Source organism: Lepidochelys kempii, chromosome 7, assembly GCF_965140285.1.
Source record: "Lepidochelys kempii isolate rLepKem1 chromosome 7, rLepKem1.hap1, whole genome shotgun sequence".
Taxonomy (NCBI): Eukaryota; Metazoa; Chordata; order Testudines; family Cheloniidae; genus Lepidochelys; species Lepidochelys kempii.
The window spans coordinates 41,726,969-41,744,731 of record NC_136386.1 but is presented as its reverse complement, the minus strand read 5'-3'; the positions used below and the strand labels follow the sequence as shown (position 1 = coordinate 41,744,731).

The following is a 17,763-nucleotide window of genomic DNA, read 5'->3' as shown; positions in this document are numbered from 1 at the left end:
AAGAAGAAAAAATGGTTATTCACCTTCTCATAACTGTTGTTCTTCGAGATGTGTTGCTCATCCATTCCAAACTCACCTGCCTTCCCCTCTATTGGAGTATCCGGTAAGAAGGAACTGGAGAGGTGGTGGGTTGGCAGGGTCCTATATCCGGCGCCATGAAGGCATGACTCCAGGGGGCTCCAGAGCTGACCCAATGGGTGCTGCTAGGGGAAAAACCTTCCGGTGAACTGTGTATGCACACGCACACACCTAATTGGAATAGATATGAGCAACACATCTCAAAGAACAACAGTTATGAGAAGGTGAGTAACCGTATTTTCCCCGGTGCCGAAAGGAAGCAGGCAAGGAGATCTAAATAGAGTGAGACCCATGTCGGGGCACTCCCCCTCTTTGGTGCTGCAGGGGCCACCTCCACTAGCTTTGGTACCCCCACAAGCTCCGCTAACTCCAGCACGGAAAGTGCCATCTTGCAGCAGATAGCGTACCAGTGTGTTTGCGGTACCCCAGAGGCATTTGTGGCTGCTAGAGACCTGCTCACTCTCCCAGGGTCCCGGGAGATTCAGAACTCGGCACCACCGGTATCGATGAGGGCAGAGAGCCATCTCTGTGCTTTCACACAGCCCCATGGCCACCCTCTGGGGAAAACCCCCATGGTAGCCTCAGCTCAGACTTCTCTGCAATGCTGTTTGCTGGCACTGAGAGGGTCGGCACCACCTTGGTCTCCCAGCCCCAGCTGATTTTTCTTATTGGAGTCCAAAGTGGAGTCCTACTCTCTCCACTGTCAGGACCACCTGTACTGCTCCCTGTACTATTCCTATCCTGCTGTGGCCTCATGTGCTATGGTGCCCCAAATGTTTGGCCTCTGGGACCGTGGGGATTGGCACCCATGCAATGGCCTTTTTGGAACCTGAGAGGGTTTCCCCTGGGACAGGGCGCTGTTTTGAGGCATTCGTATTCTGTGGCCTCAGAAAGTAGGGCACCTCCGGTACTGTGCCACGAGATCCCTGACCTGGATTCGGGTGCCAAGCCCAGTGCCGAACCTCCAGAGGAGGACCCACAGGTCTCGGTTGAGACAGAGGAAGGAACAGATGCTCTCAACCAGCCTGAGCCTCTTCCCCAAATGTGGCAGTGGTGGCTATTGGTGTGTCCCCACCTCAAGATGACCACAGGGCCTACCAGGACTTATTAAAGTGGGTGGTGTATCCAACTTGCGTATCCAAGCTGAAGTGGTCAGAGACAACACAGGGGTTACTGGACATTTGGTCATCAGTGGGTCTCTCAAGAGTGCCTCTACCCCTTAACGAGGCAGTCATGGACCAGTTAGAGCATTCTGGCAGACCCCTGCTTCCTTCCCTCCTCCAGTCAAAAGGATGGAGTGCAAATACCTCATACTAGCCAAAGAGTATGAATTTCTATTTTCACCCCCTCCAGGATCTCTAGTGGCAGCAGCCACCAATGTGAGGGACCATCAAGTTCAAGTAGGCCACACGCCAGAGGTAAAGGATCCCAAAAGCTGGATTTTTTTGGCTGGAAAGCCTGTTCAACAGGTGGGTTACAATTCTGAATAGCGAACCAGCAAGCTTTGCCAGGCCGCTATGTTTTAATATGTGGGAAGCGATACAAAAATTAAAGGACATGCTCCCCCAAGAGGCCAGATAGGAGTTCTCTTTGCTAGTTAAAGAAGGGAAGACAGTAGCCCAGGCCTCCCTGCGGGCAGCCTTGGATGCCACTGATTCTGCGGCCAGATCAATGGCTATGGCTGTTACCATGCACAGAAGCTTTTAGTTACAGTCTTCAGGGTTTTCTCAGGAGGTGCAGCAAACCCTCCAGGATCTTCCATTTGAAGGGCCATCGCTCTTTTCAGAGCAAACAGATGCCAGACTTAAGGACTCTAAGGCAACCCTAAAATCTCTGGGTCTGTATGTACCAGCAGTGTCCAGAAAACACTACAGGCCTCAACAGACTGGATACTATTTCACACAGCCTGCCAGGCAGGACCAGTGGAGGAGGCAGAATAAAGGGTTTGGGCATAGACCCAGTGGTCTCAAGAAGAGCTCTCTTCATATCAGTATCAGGGAACTCAGGGCAGTCCGCCTAGCCTGCTAAGCATTCCTGCTCCACATTACAGACCTGGTGGTTTTGGTTCTCACGGACAATACAACTGCCATGTATTAAATCAACAGTCACAGCACAGCACGTTCTCCCCCGCCCCCCCCCCTCCCCCATTTCAGGAGGCAATCTGGCTGTGGGAGTTTTGCCTCACACATTCAGTTTATCTAGAAGCATCTTACCTGCCGGGTACATAGAACCAACGTGCGGATTGCCTCAGCAGGTCCTTCTCCACTCATCACAAGTGGTCTCTTTGACCAAAGTTTGCAAGGGACATCTTCCAATGTGGGGTGGGAAGGACTCCCCGATAGACCTGTTTGCTACTCGCGACAATAGAAAATGCCATCAGTTATGCTCCCTTTGAGGCCACAGCCCCAGGTCTCTTATGGACGCCTTCCTGTTAGCATGGACAACTCACTTGTATGATGCCTTTCCCCACATTCGATTGATACACAAGGTTCTGATGAAGATCAAGCAGGACCAAGCACAGGTCATCTTCATAGTCCTGGTGTGCCCCAGACAGCACTGGTTCACCACCCCGTTAAGCCTTTCGGTAGAGACCCCAATCCGGCTTCTGCTAAACTTGGACCTGGTTTCCTAAGACCACTGTCAGCTGCTCCACCCGAACCTCTGCTCTCTTCATCATCTGACAGCTTGGAACTGCCATGACTGAATCCTGAAGAGCAAGCTTGCTCGGAGCAGGTCAGTAAAATTCTATTAGACTGTTAAAAACCCTCCACCAGGGTGACTTACATGGTAAAGGGGAAGTGATTTTCCACCTGGTCTTCCCAGCATAGTGTTTCATCTGCACAGTCTTCATTGCAACTTATTTTGAAGTACCTTCTGCTCTTGAAGCAGCAAGGTCTGGCCTTTTCTTCAATCAAGGTCCACCTGGCAGCCATTTCAGCCTTCCATCCTAAGGTCGACAATAAGGTTGGTCTTTTTGGAAAAAATGGTAATCCGCTTTCTCAAAGGCCCGGAGAGGGTGTACCCTCAGCTAAAGAAGCCTATCCCTCCTTGGGACCTGAACCTCATCCTGTTAAAGCTTACAGACCTGCCCTCTGAACTGCTAGCAATGTGCTCATTGTTGCACCTCTCCTGGAAAGTGGCCTTCTTAATGGCCATTACTTTGGCCAGGAGGGTTTCGGAGATCAGAGACCTCACATCAGAACACCCATATACAATCTTCTTCAAAGATAAAGTACAGCTGTGCCCACATCCAAAGTTCCTTCCAAAAGTGGTCTCAAAATTCCACTGCAACCAAGCAATTTTTCTACCAGTATACTATTCTAAGCTGCATGCAAATAAGGAGGAACAGTGCCTACACTCTTTGGAAGTTAGATGGGCCCTGGCATTTTATATTCAAAGGACCAAACCATTTCACAGGCCAACTCAGCTGTTCATAGCAGCAGCAGAGAGAATGAAGGGATTCCTCATCTCTGCCCAGATGATTTAGTCTTGGATTACCTCATGTACCTGGGCATGATACAAACTCGCTGGAATCCCTCCTCTGGCTAACCTGACTGCTCATTCCACAAGATCTCGGGCCTCTTCCTAGCACAAGTTCCTATTTAAGACATCTGCAGGGCAGCAATCTGGTCCTCTGTGCACACATTCTCGGTCCACTATGCCATTACCCAACAGGGTAGAGGTGATGCCAACTTCTGCCGTGCAGTCTTGCAGTCAGATTTTACTTGAACTCCGAGCACACCTCCTGTGCAACCTGCTTGTAAGTCACCTACATTGGAATGGACATGTGCAATCACTCAAAGAAAAAACCCAATAGTTACTAACGTTTCTGTAACTGTTGTTTTTTGAGATGAGTTGCACATGTCCATTCCAAGACCCACCCTCCGTCTCTGTCGCCTCTTATCAGAGTCAGTTGGTAAGAGCACAGGTGCTGACTTTTCAAACTGCCAGCGGGTCCTTGACCCCTGGCTCTGCCCCAGACCTCGCCCCCACCCCACCCCTTCTCCCAAGGCCCCAGCCCTTCCCGCCCAGTTCTGCCCCCTCCCCGGAGCGTGCTGTGTCTCGGCTCCTCCCCCTCCACCCCAGCCTCCCTGAATGCGGCGAAACCGCTATTTCCCGTGGGTGGGAGGCGCGGGGAGGGAGGGGGGAGGCACTGATTCATGGGGCTGCTGGCGGGGGGGTGGTGCCAGGGGGAGTGGGTGGGCAGGAGCTGATTGGGGGGCTGCCCCGGAACACCCACACAGTTGACGCCTGTGGGTAAGAAGAAACTGAAGGCGTGCGGGGTCGGCAGAATCCTTTATACCAGTGCTATGAGCTCATGGCACCAGAGGGTGCTGGAGCTGACCCGCCGGATACCACTAAGGCAAAAAAATCCAGCAACTGTGTTTGGCATGTGCACACACCTCCATTGCAGTACATCACACCCTGAAGAACAACAGTTACAGAAAGGTTAGTAACCATTTCCACCCACATGTTGGTTTTTCTTTAAGGTTTCAATTCAAGTATTAACTGGGCCCAATACTGCTTATTTTGTATGATCTGACAAAATCACAATTTGAGGTGGTTAAGTTGTTTGGACTTTAATCAAGTATATAAAATTGTAAAAAAAAATAAATAAATAAAAGAAAATGGTTGAATCAATAAAAGTAAATAAGTGCGACAGTGGTTCCATCTCTATCAGGATGAGGAAGTCGGGGCTTTTAAGTTTTTGGTGAAGTGCGGGTTATAAAAGGATAATTTATTGTTTTGTGTTTTGTTGCTATAAAATAAATGATAAAACTACCAGATGATTTTCAATAAATATGATAATTCCATCTTTCAAAATTTGGAAACACAATGCAATCGATTAAAAATAATTAACAGAATAATAATTGTCCCAATTTCAATTTAGTATTCGCTATACATTCTCAGACCCATTGATTTTAATCACAGATTTTTCACCCTGAGCTTTTTAAAGAAATCAATGTCTATAGAACAAAATTTTCTAGTTGATGGAAAAAGATCTATTGGGAAATATTTACTAGTTTTAATAAATAATTAAATATTAGTCTCTATTTTACATCATCCTCTGTATCTTTTGAGAGTGTGAAGATGTTAAGATATGCCTACATCTCCTTGCCCTGCTCACAAACACATGCAATATTTGTAGATACAGTACAAAACAGAAATGTCTTTTGTTGCTCTCAGAGCATGATGTCATGATATTGGTTTTCAACTGTTAGACTACTGACTTATTTCTCACTCCAGGAAATGATTCACACCCAATATCAATATGTGAGTTTAGCAAGAGGTATGTGGCTGAAATTTTACCTCAGTAAATAAAATACTTTTGAACTCACTTCACGAAAATGTATTTACAGTTCAGCAAGGTTCCTGATAAACAGAGGTTAGTTGTTTCAGAGTAGCAGCTGTGTTAGTCTGTATTCGCAAAAAGAAAAAGAGTACTTGTGGCACCTTAGAGACTAACATTTATTTGAGCATAAGCTTTCGTGAGCTACAGCTCACTTCACTGGATGCATAAATTTGTTAGTCTCTAAGGTGCCACAAGTACTCCTTTTCTTTTTTTAGAGGTTAGTTGTGTAGCTCATTGTACATCATACCATCTAGTTCTGACACTGCTAGGGCATGAATAGGAAAATTATGTGACCAAGAGTCTGATTCAAAGCCCATTGAAATCAGTGGAGAAACTCCCATGGATTTCAGTGGGTTTTAGATAAGGCTCCAGGCAAGGATTAAGACAGGATCAATGGGATCTTTGTCCCACTCTTTCAGGAGGGTGGAATGTAGCACTGAGTTAGTAAGAAGCAGAAAGAATAGCACAAAGCTGGATAGCCACCTACGGCAGTCACAGGACTCGAGGAGGAGATTCACCTTATGTCTATGGTTCTCTCCTTAATCCTTCATACCATATCAAAATGAAACCTGTGGTGGCACCCCCTGGAAGTGTGTGACTCAGATTTCTTTAGCATGGCTGGGACACACTGTCAGCTCTGCAAGGGTACCCAATGTTTTAGCTGGGAACCAATGTTGGTAGCTAGATCGATCGATGGAAGAATTCAACCACTGACTTAGCACTGTCTACACTGGGGCGTAGGTCAGTTTAACTATGTCTCTCAGGGGGTGTGAATTTTTCACACCTCTGAGTCACCTAGTGGAGTTGACCTAACTTTCTAGTGTAAACCAGCCCTTACATCTCTCCATGTGAGTTCAGTGTAAGCTTAAAAGTGTACAAAACCAAAAGTTTTCATGGTGAAAATTTGTAAAGAAAATTATGGTGTAAAAGTAATGGGGAGCTATTAGTTTGCACAAGAACAGTCTCTACAAATAGTATATTAGGAATACTATTTGGTTCTGTACTTTTTTCATGAAAATGTAATCAATGGACATGTATAATTTCCCCAAGTTTAGTTTATTTAATAAATGAAGCAATACAGTTAATGATTTTGTACTGATAATGAAATGTCTGTATACAAAGTTTTCCTGATAAAATTATGGTAGTGCCAGATGCCACTGTTTATAATTTTACATATTCATAGACAATTAACCAATATATTAAAAAAATAAAGAAAATCTGGATAAAAGGAAAGCATAAATGAGGCAGAAATATAATTTAAACTTCCTATTCATAAGAAAAATATAGCTCAATATTATTGTTTCATAAAAAAAAGAACACTTCTTCTTTTCAATGTTTCAGCATATGTGGTTTTGCTTAATAAGAAAATCCTATCAGTGCATATATTTTGACTAAATAAGGAGAGAAGCATAAGCCACTTTAACCACAATTCATTTGCACAGTTAAAGTAAAACGGTGTTCTAAAAAAATTAACCAGTCACACATACATATCTAACCCAAGATGTATAACAAGGGATCAGTGTCTCTTGTGGCAGAATTATACATGTTTTATTTTCAGTCTTCCAGGTGCAGCTTCTCTTTTCATTCACATAGAAAGTTTTGCTTTTTTATGAGACTGTTTAAAAGCCGAACTTGGGAACTATACAAATCATACAAGAATTTGTAGGCTTATGTCTGCTTATGTGTCATCTTGACTGCTTTAATACCTTGAGTAGAGGGAAGAATTTTTGATAACAGAAAGGGAAAACTTCATAGACTACTTAATGAGAATTAAAAAAGCATAAAGAAAAGTACTGGATTCTTTAAAGGGCCAAATTCAAAGGGTCAAAACTGCTATTGTTTTTTTGTCGACTTCAGTGAAAGTTTTGATTGAGTAAGAAGTTCAGGATTTTACCCTGTATTTGCAAAGAACAGTAATTTGTTTAGACTTTACTGCATATTACAGGGGTAGCCAAACCACATCTCTTTTACAGTTAAAGTGTGGCTCGTGGAGCCCGCTATGCTCCCACTCCATTCTCCACCTACCAGACTGGGATGAGGGGAGCTCGGGGCTTCTGTCCTGAGGAAGACTGGTGGGACTAGGTGCTTCTGCCTTGTGGGGAAGGGTCTCTTAGGGATCCAGCCCTGCAGGGCGTGCTTACCAGGGCTTGGGGTTCAGCAGGAGTGAGGCTGAAGCCCTGAGACCCGGCAGGCACGCCTGGCTCTTGAATTTCTGAAGATTATTGCATGCAGCTTTGAGAGTCAGTAAGTTTGGCCACCCCTGGCATAGTATATATTTGAGTATACATTATATACATTAAATGTGTTGGCATAATATCAGACATCAGGATTTGTTAGACAATTTGTCCTTTTGAGACATTGTATTAAACCAAAGGGAAGACAAGAAAAATCTATTTTAAGGTGTTTGTATTGTAAAGAACTTCAAAAGCCTCATAATACCTCTGTAAGGTAGGTTATTACTCATTTAAAGATGAGTATCCTGAAGCATGGAGGTTACATGTCTTTCACACAGTGAAGAAGGGCAAATAAGAGGTTGTGGCTCCCTGACATCTCCTGTAACCATGAGGAAACAATTTATGAAAAGAACAAGTCCAATTATCTTCAGAGTATGTGATACATATAGTTTGACCTCTGTAAAAATTTTGTATTCAGAGGATATAAACAAATTTTGTATAAATTAAAATTCAGATACTGGGAATTTATCTGTACTCCTTGTCTCAACAGTATAAGGGTGTGTGGCTTCTAGTATTTGTATTCCCAGCAGCAACAGCAAATTTGCACTATTGTTTGTAGAGGCAAAAAGAAAAGGAGTACTGTAGCTCACGAAAGCTCATGCTCAAATAAATTGGTTAGTCTCTAAGGTGCCACAAGTACTCCTTTTCTTTTTGCGAATACAGACTAACACGGCTGTTACTCTGAAACCTGTTTGTAGAGGGTACAACTACCATTAAAAGAGCAGCTTTGTTCTTTTTTATTTTGTGGTTATAGCTCTATATATGGAAAAAATCAAACACAAAGAGATACCATGCTACTCCTAAGATATTTGATTTCTCATAGTGATGTGTGTAATATGGGTCCCCGGCTGGCTTTTCAGGGGTGAAGACATGGATAGGGACAGACTCCTTGTCAAACACAAACACTATCGGCAAGAAATCTTCTGGACCAATAATAATGTGAGCTTCCTATATAGGATATTCAGTTCCTCTTGAAAAGTGATTTGTGAGAAAATCAGCTTTCTTTTTCAAAAAACATATTTTTTGGCCCTTATGTGGAGAAAAACTTGAAAATATGGCTACAGTGCACTCTGAAGGCTCAAAAAGCAGAAGGCAATAAAAAGAACTCCAACATTATTTCTTAAAATATGTTTTTAAAACCAATCATAGTTTTTTGAGATCCTGACTTGTGATTTTTTTTTTAAATTCGTGAGTGATAACACTAGAAAGCTTTACCGTGACAGAGCTGTGTTTCACCACAGTAGGAATAAGGACAGCTCACACGTTAGGAGTAGCCTTTCCTACACTGGTTTCAGGGTAGCAGCCGTGTTAGTCTGTATTTGCAAAAGGAAAAGGAGTACTAGTGGCCCCTTAGAGACTAACCAATTTATTTGAGCATAAGCTTTCGTGATGCTGGAGCTCACGAAAGCTTATGCTCAAATAAATTGGTTAGTCTCTAAGGTGCCACAAGTCCTCCTTTTCTTTCCTACACTGCGCTTCAGGGTGGTACATTTAATATTACACAGCCGTAGTCCTTGCTCCAGTTAAGACCAGTCAATGTTCTTTGTGACTCATTGAACAAACGGAAGTGCAGAGGAGCCCACTTCGAAGCTTATGCAGCACCTTGCAAAATGTGTCCATCCCTTTACACTGTGATCCAGAGGAGATCACCCTCGGGGGTGTGGGGTAGCCCGGACAACGTGCCCCTCCTAGACCTGTAGGGAGCTCCATACCCTTGAGAATATGGGCTCCCATGGACTGACCCCCTCCTCCCCACGTCACCCAGGAAGTGCCCATTCTGCTCGGACAGTCCGAGCTGGGGGGGTGGCTGTGTTAAGGCGTTCCCCAGAGCCTCCCCGCCCCCGCTCACTTGCCCATGCCCATGTTCTGAACCCCATCCCCAGACTCACGAGGGATGACAAATAGGCGCCCGCCTCTGCCCCCACTAAAGATGGCGGACAAAACAGACCAGTCCTATCTATCGAACCCCCTCCCTGCCCTCCGTGAAGGTGGAAGGACTTCGTTCCGCAAGCCCAGCCCCTGCCCCAATCAAAGATGGCGGCTGGCGGGGCTGACCAAACCCAAGATGGCTGCCCGCCAATCACGAGCCTCTGGGCGGCCGGCCCAGCCTCGGGTTGCGTGAGCTCCGGCCACCCCGTAACCTCGCCGGCGGAGGGCGGGACTTCCTGCGGGAACCGGGCTGCCTGCGGGGGCTGTGGGAGAGCGTGAACACCAGATGGCTGATTCGTGAGCGTTCGCGCAGAAGACCCACGGGGCCGGCGGCAGCGGGACGGAGACCTGCCGTCGCCCGACGGGGACCGAGTCGGGGGGCAGCCCGGGCGGGGGATGGACGCAGAGAAGATGGATGAGAATGAATGGAAATACCACGGGGAAGGGAACAAGAGCCTCGTCGTCTCCCACAGCCAGGTACGGGGAGCCGGAACCCTTCCTCCGCGCGGGGCGCCTGGCCCCGGCTCGCGTTCCGCGCGGGGCTGGTAACGGCCGCCGGGGGTGGCGGCTTGGGCCGCTTCGCTGTCGCTGCTGCGCAGGAGCCGCTCCGAGCCCCTCCGACGGGCCAGGGGTCGGAGGGCACAGGTCAGAGGCCATGGCCCCCACTGTTTAAAGGGGTTCCTGCTCAGAGGGCGGGGAAGCCGGGGTGGGCTCCGGGGAAGTCCCACGGCCTGCCGCCCCGTGTGGAGCTGAGCAGTGGCGCTTACGAGGGTGTTTGTGGGGGTAACGCCCCCCATTGAGAGAGATGCAGGATGGCGGGGGGAGTAAAGTCCTAGGGAAACTACTCTCCGCACCTTCACCTGGAGAGAGGCAGCAAGAGTTGGGGGCTTCAGGGAATTTTAGCCCTTTCCGTAGTGGGAGGCGGAGGTTTGTGTGGGAGGGGTGACTACAGGGAAATTGCATCCCTTCCCAGTACACTTATCTGGGAAGGGGAGCTGTGGGATGAAATCCTAGGTCAAGTCTCCCCTGCTGCCTCTTTTTCTCTCACAAATGTAGAGAGCTAGGATTACTTTTGAAAAGTGATTTATTCCTTTGTTCTCATTCATGCCTTTAAAATATTCCAAATTCTTCGGCACACAACCTCCCCTCCCCAGCTGGAAGGGAAGGAGACTTTGCCTGGTGCTTTTTCTCATTTCCTATACAGGTAGTTTTCCATTCTAATAATGTCTCTAGGATTCCATTTCCTGGTTTTCTTCCCCCGGGTGGGGTGTGGTATGGAGTGAAACTGCCACAACTATGGAAGGGGCTAGCACAGATTGTTTACCTGACATTTAAACCTGCGGCCTTCCTTAAAGTCTGCACCCCCTTTTAAGGGGAAAAGGACCTGATGAGTAGTCATTTACTATGTTTTTGAGGGGAGATGTGGGAAAAGCACCAGGGAAAGTTTGTTACCTTACACTGTGGGTGAGGGAGGGAGGAGAAGGAATAAAGATGTGGAAAAACATTTTAAGGGATGAAGGAGGAACACTAGTAGTATCTTCCCCATCCTCCCCCCACCCCCATCCTTCCCCCCCACCGCACTAGAGAGAGAGAGTGAATTTGTGGCTAAGACAATGAACTGAGATTAAGGAGATTTGGGTTCTGCTTTTGACTCTGTCATAGACTTCCTCTGTGAATACAGGCATGTCATTTAATCTCTGTGCCTCCATTTTCCATCTGTAAAAAGGGAATAAATCCATACCTCATTGGGGAATTTTGAGACTAAATTCATTAACCTTATATGCTCAGATGCTGGTGATGAATGTACTAGAAAATCTTGTAAATACCTATGTGTCTTCTGTACTGGATTAAAAAGGTGTGCAGTCATTTTACTGCTGCCAGGATATTATTACTCTTCTTCACTTCTCTTTTGCTGTGCATTTTCATTTATTACAATTATTAGGCATCACAACTTTATACATGCTTTTAAGACAAGTATATATATGGTTCTGGCAAGGTTTCTGTAGCCTTGTATGCTATTTCATTTGTAGCCTTGTATGCTAATTCCAGCATGGATATAAGTGACTGTTATTTTCCAAGATCTCTTATCTTCTGATACTGTTCATAGATTTAAAACAACCTTTTCTACTATTGGTAAAGCAGAGTTGATCAAAGACAGGAGGCATTTGTGTAAGCATTTATGGTTTGAGTTGATAGTCCTTAAAACTTGCTCCACCCATATTTTTACTGGTCCAGGACTGAATATATCAGGTTCTAAACTTCAGACCAGTGCAATTGCTTTTCCCCTTGTAATGTATTAATCAATTTAGCTAAGGAGAATTCAGAACCATGTGTAAAAATGTGCTAAGGCTATTATGGCACCTATTTTTATTTGAGCTTGGAGACTTTTCTACTTTCTTCTGCCCCTTACGTTGAAAATTTTCATAAGTTACTGTGAGAGAGTTGAATATAGTTTTGCTCCTTACTTACAATGTTATGGTTTTTTTATGTGCAATTTTAAAAAATACCAAACCCAGCATTCAGTAGTTGGATGGTGGGAATCTCAGAAACAGTGCTCCATTGTACTTAAGGGATTACTTATTCCAGGGACATGATGCAATTTAAACATGTGGAAAGTGTAGAATCCTACCTTAAATTCCATATAACTGTCAAATCTCTTTTCAACACAACAAAAAAAGTTTGCGATGTTTGCAGTGCAATGGGAGGGTGCATGTTGTTGCTCCAGTACAAACAGCATCAAGCCAATGAGTCTTGCTTCTTAATACTTCTAGGTTTGTGGGTCACTTATGAACTATTTTAATTAAAAAAGTTAGAACATATGAAATACTGTTTAAATACTAGCTTAGTTTTGTTGTTGATAATCACTAGTCATATGTGCTATTGTCATTCTAATGGTCTGCTGTCAGTCAGCCTAGGTGTGTGCTAATGGAACAGTTGCATACGCAAAGTAGTGACTAAAGTTTTGTTCAGTCCAAGCATGTCACACTTTCTTGTATCTCGATTGTGCAACAATTGTATCTATTCTTAAATGCAGTTCTTGCTTCACAGTGGGTGATATGTGATATGTAACTTGAGGCTGAAATGCTGCGAAAAAGTCCTTGTCTCTTAAAGTTTTGAAACCTGAATGTAGCACAGGAGACATCTGGCTTGGAATCATTGTTTGGTTGCCCTAGAATAGGTAGCCACATGCGGCTCTTCAGAAGTTGATATGCGTCTCATTGTATAGTCACTGACTCCGGGGCTGGAGCTGCAGGCACCAACTTTCCAATGTGCCATGGGGTGCTCACTGCTCAACCCCTGGTTCTGCCACAGGCCCTGCCCCCACTCCACCCCTTCCTGCCCCCTCCCCTGAGCCTGCCATGCCCTCCCTCCTCTCCCCAGAGCTTCCTGCATGCCATGAAACAGCTGATTGGGAGGTGCGGGGAGGGAGCGGGGAGGTGCTGATCTGCAGGGCTGCCGGCGGGTGGGAGGAAAGGGGGAGCTGATGGGGGGCTGCTGATATATTACTGTGGCTCTTTGGCAATGTACATTGGTAAATCCTGGCTCCTTCTGAGGCTCAGGTTGGCCACCCCTGCCCTAGAATACTTGTGACACATCACTCATTCATAAGCAAGATTGCTTCTACTGGTGTGTGAATGCTTGCACTGTTTGGATTAGACTTGCTTAAGGCAAGCGTAATCACACTATGGTCCTCTCCTGTGCAGTGCCAGTGCAGGTAGGAATTGAAGGTATAGAAGGCCCTTCAGTGTGAATAGTCGCTTTATTACTGTCTCACATTTCACCAGTCACTCCTTAGGTAGTCCATCTAGTATCTTTCCTGGTGGTCCTTGGAAATTTCCCATAAGCTCCTGGTTCAGAGCATTGTGCTGTGAACTGTGGAATACGTACCTAAAAGGCAATGCAACTGCAACTACACGGTGCAACACAAATGTGGATGTCGAGAAACATTTCATCAGAAAGAGCAGGGTTAGTGTGGGTACCTTGCACCATTGATATCCACATTGGTGCTATCCCATCAGTTAACTTGTCCTGTGGTTTGGAGCTTTAGAGTAAACAGGGCCTTATCAAACCTGTTTTTCTTCCTCACTCCCCCAGTTAAGCCAGGAGAATGAGATTTGCAAGCAATTGCTGTAATAAAGGTTTTCTACATAGGAGAAAGATCTCCTTTTTGTGAGCCATGGACTTCTATCAAGTGGGGGTGGTGTCTCACTTGTCAGAGGGGAGCTGCACATCTTTTGTGTAGATTTGCATTTTTAACCAGTGTTTACCAGCAGAGATTCCTACATTAAAAATGAAAGAGCAATTTTCTAAATTAGGCAATCTTCTTTAGGTATTCTGTATTTCAAACAGGGCTTGAAATAAAGAGTGTTTGATATTTCTGCTGTAAAGAGAGAACTAATGAATTCCCTTTCTTTCCCTCAGTATATAATCTAGTATGTATGCTTTTCCTTTGGTTTATTGGAACTGATGACTTTTGTTCATGTGTGGTTTTTTTTTTTTTTTTGGTGTATAGGTATACTCCAGTAACCTAATGTTTCGTTAAAATATAATTGTAAACAACTGGTTTGTGTTTCAAGGCACATGATGATTTGGAGTGGTCCAGAAAAAGAGGGATTTCTCTTATTAGCATGTTTTTGTGGGGCTTAATAGACTAAAGGAGTAATTATTTTGGGAATCTGGGAGAAACAGGATTTTTAAGTCCTGACATGTTTTGATCAGTGTGTCTTTGATACCACAATGATAGATGTATAGTATGCAAAAAAAAAAAAAAAAAAAATACTTTGCCTTCAGTGTGGGGAAATCTTTGTTTTTTTGGTTCTATGGTTATCTTGAAATCTCTTTCCCTTCAGAGGAAAATATGCTTATGCTCTCTGAGGGCTTGTGTTGAGTTACATGTAAATATTGTCATGCGACTACTTTTTCTATGTGAAATATATAATACTGTCGTCAAAATATTTTATTAATTTAGGAGTTAAATGTCTTTACTGAGTGAACTGGACTTTTTGTCACTTTCATAATAAATGTATACTCACTGGGACTGTCATTGTTGCTACTGGAGGTTGTGCTACCCTCAGGATCATGTATTTAAAGTAGTGGGCTTTTTGCCGTATCTTTAGGCTAGTCTAAGCTGGTAATGCTAAAGCGCTGCTGTGGCAGTGCTTTAAAGTGCCTTGTGTGGTCGCAGTGCTCTTACAACAACAACAACAACAAAACAAAAAAAACCCCACCTCCACAAGGGGCGTAGCTCCCAGCATTGGTGCACTGTCTACACTGTTGCTTTACAGCGCTAAAACTTGCTGCGCTTGGGGGTGTTTTTTCACACCCCTGAGCCAGAAAGTTGCAGTGCTGTAAATTGTCAGTGTAGACAAGCCCTAAGTTAGCTAGACAGCTTAGTGTGATTTATGAATTAGATACAGCCTTTGCAGTTCTGTTTCCCATTTTTGGAGCACAGGGAATAATACTATTTTATTAATTGCTGTCTCACTGAGAAACTTAATTTACAGATTTTTGTGGCATTTGGGGTGTTAAATTGTGTATGGCTAGGAAGAACCTAAGTGTCTAGGTTCTGACTCTCTATGCCAAGACCATTGTTTTACTGTATAATGTGGAGCTGGTCATTCTACAAGTGTGAGTAAAACATTACCCACAGAATTTAACAATGAGATTTAATGCCTTTAGGACTTCAGCTCTTGGCATACAATATTCCATCATGTTCAGAGCAAATTTACAACGTGGAGCATTGTATGCTGGAACTTGTCTTTATGTGGCATCTGTGATTCCATTTTCATGAGAATTTGGAGCAGCCCTCTGGTTCATGTCCATTCATTAATGAAGCCCTCAGGCGGACAAAGTCTGCTTATGTTTGAGTTAGAACACTTGTCACAAATGCAAAATAATAAAATAGCAGACGCCATTAGGCATTTTTCTGTTGGCTTGAAAATCCTGGGGCCTTTCTTCGGGACTTTGAATGTAATGTCAGTAAAGGTGGAATTCTGAGATTTAAGAGAAATGGTAACAAATGTAATGCGAGGGCTATGGCAGGTTGGTGCTCTTGTTGGTTTTTCCTTCAGCCAATATTGATGCTTTACTAATATTAATGTTCATGGTAATGCTGTTAGTTGAAGTTACAGGGTTTTGTGTGTTTGGTGGGGGTTGTAATACAGTATCATTAGTACTAATTGTTTGAAAAATGTTTGTATGCTAACATTTGGTCCTAGCAGTAAGGGAAGAATGGGAGAATTAGCTCAGGTTGCATACATGTTATTCCAAAAGTGCTTTAGAGCAGTGGTTCTCAATCTTTCCAGACTACTGTATCCCTTTCAGGGGACTTTGTCTTGTGTCACCCAAGCTTCACCTAATTTAAAAACTACTTACTTTCAAAATCAGACATAAAAATACAGACATATCACAGCACACTATTACTGGAAAAACTGCTTGCTTTCTCATTTTACTGTAGAATTATAAAATAAATCGATTGGAATATAAATATTGTCCTTTACATTTCAGTGTATAGTTTATAGAACAGTATAAACAAGTCATTGTCTGTATGGCGTTTTAGTTTGTACTGACTTCACTAGTGCTTTTTATGTAGCCTGTTGTAAAACTAGGCAAATATCTAGATGAGTTGATGTACCTACCTCCTGGAAGATCTCCGCGTACTCCCAGAGTACGTGTATCCCTGAGAACCCCTGCTTTCAAGGAGAAAATACCACCGGTGGGTATGATAATCATTTCTTAAAGGTTTCTGTTCTGAACTTGTTAGCTTGTTATAAGACTTGCACAAAAACTAGTAATATTATGACTAAAGTCTAAATGACTGATTACTCTGATGCTCATTGAAGTAGCTGCCATGATTTCAAACCAGAATAGTCTTCCTTTGTAAACTGTTAAAAGCATTTATAGACTTAGCATTTCAACAGCTAATGGTACAAGGGCACTTAAGATTTTTCAGATGTGTTTAATAATGAAATAGTATGAAGTTGGTGTGCTTTGTAGGTTGCTGAAACTTGTTTGCTAAACAGTTAAGATGAAGTTATAAATGTATAGTATTGTTGCCTACAGGTTAACAGCAGATTCAATAACTAAATACATATTAACGTCTCTTTTTTGAGAGACTACTATGAAATAACTACAGCTATGTTTATTCTTTTGAATGGAGTGTGATGTAGATTCTACATTCAGAAGAATAGATTTGTTTCCTCTGTGTGCCTTTTAAGATCTTTAATTTACCATTTTAAAAGACATAACCCAGGAAGATTTTCCAATCCTATCCCGTTCATCCCTGTGCACTTGTGCAGAGGTGTCCTATTTATTAATATCTTGAACTTTGAAAACCTGTTGTCTCCTTATCGGCTTATGGTCGTATTTCTTCTGGTTGCTGTTTTGTTTTTCAGTGCATTACAGCGCTTTGCACTGAGTGTATTTGAGAAAGGAACTAGATCTTAGGGATGCCGTGCTACAAGGCTATTGTTTTTGCTTTGCCAGTTGGCTATTTAATAAAATGTGCAGTGAATGCTGTCTGTCTGTCTTTTTCTTTTTTTCAGGGAGAGGCAGTTTAGCTGCTTTTATTTGGTTATTCTTTCAAAAATCTATAAAGCTCTTGCTTCATGGCAGTTTGGAGTTTTCAAAGATGAGTGAAAGACTGAGATTTCTTATGAAAAGAAAAACATAAAGTGAACCGCAGATCTTTGAAAATGTATACAGCTCATTTCATAAGTGAAATGACTTCCAAATCTTATGAATATTACTTTAGTATCAATACTTCAAAGAAATAGGATAATTCATGTCAGACTGTAAGTTGAGCATTTTTTTTTCCTTGCTGAAGGAGCTGTGTGAAGTAATCTCGGGCTCCTGTGACTACATGTGTACTGAGGCCTAGTCTGTACTACATAGTTAGGCTGATGTGAGTTGCCTTGCTTCAGCTGTGTGTGCATGTATCTACACTCAATTTCACTGTGATGTAAGTGCCCTGTTACAGTGATGCAGTAAAACTACCCTCGCTGAGTAGCATAAAGTCACGGTCAACATACTGAGGCTCACAGTGTGAGTGTAAATACTATATGGCATATGCTGACCCTAACAGTCTTCCAGCAGTTATCACAATTTTAAACAGCATTAGTCAGGGGTCACAGAGACCGGAAGCTGCTACCTCCCTCCCTCAGAACCTTC

At 43.7% G+C, this 17,763-nt stretch overlaps 1 protein-coding gene across 8 annotated transcripts in view; it reads left to right on the top strand.

Moving 5' to 3' along the window:
- Positions 1–9,715: 9,715 nt before the first annotated feature.
- The window catches only part of IPPK (inositol-pentakisphosphate 2-kinase), a 100,615-nt gene continuing 92,567 nt past the window's right edge, over positions 9,716–17,763 (top strand). For 5 of the 8 annotated variants that reach the window (XM_073352360.2, XM_073352357.2, XM_073352354.2 and 2 more), the window contains exon 1: positions 10,029–10,071. Coding sequence is in view for 2 of the 8 variants with exons in the window: in XM_073352353.2 (XP_073208454.1) it covers positions 9,991–10,071 (81 nt within the window). In the remaining 6 variants the exon portion in view is untranslated. Of the gene's footprint in view, positions 10,072–17,763 lie in introns of all 8 variants that reach the window. The other 3 variants (XM_073352362.2, XM_073352353.2, XM_073352356.2) reach the window with 2 other exon arrangements.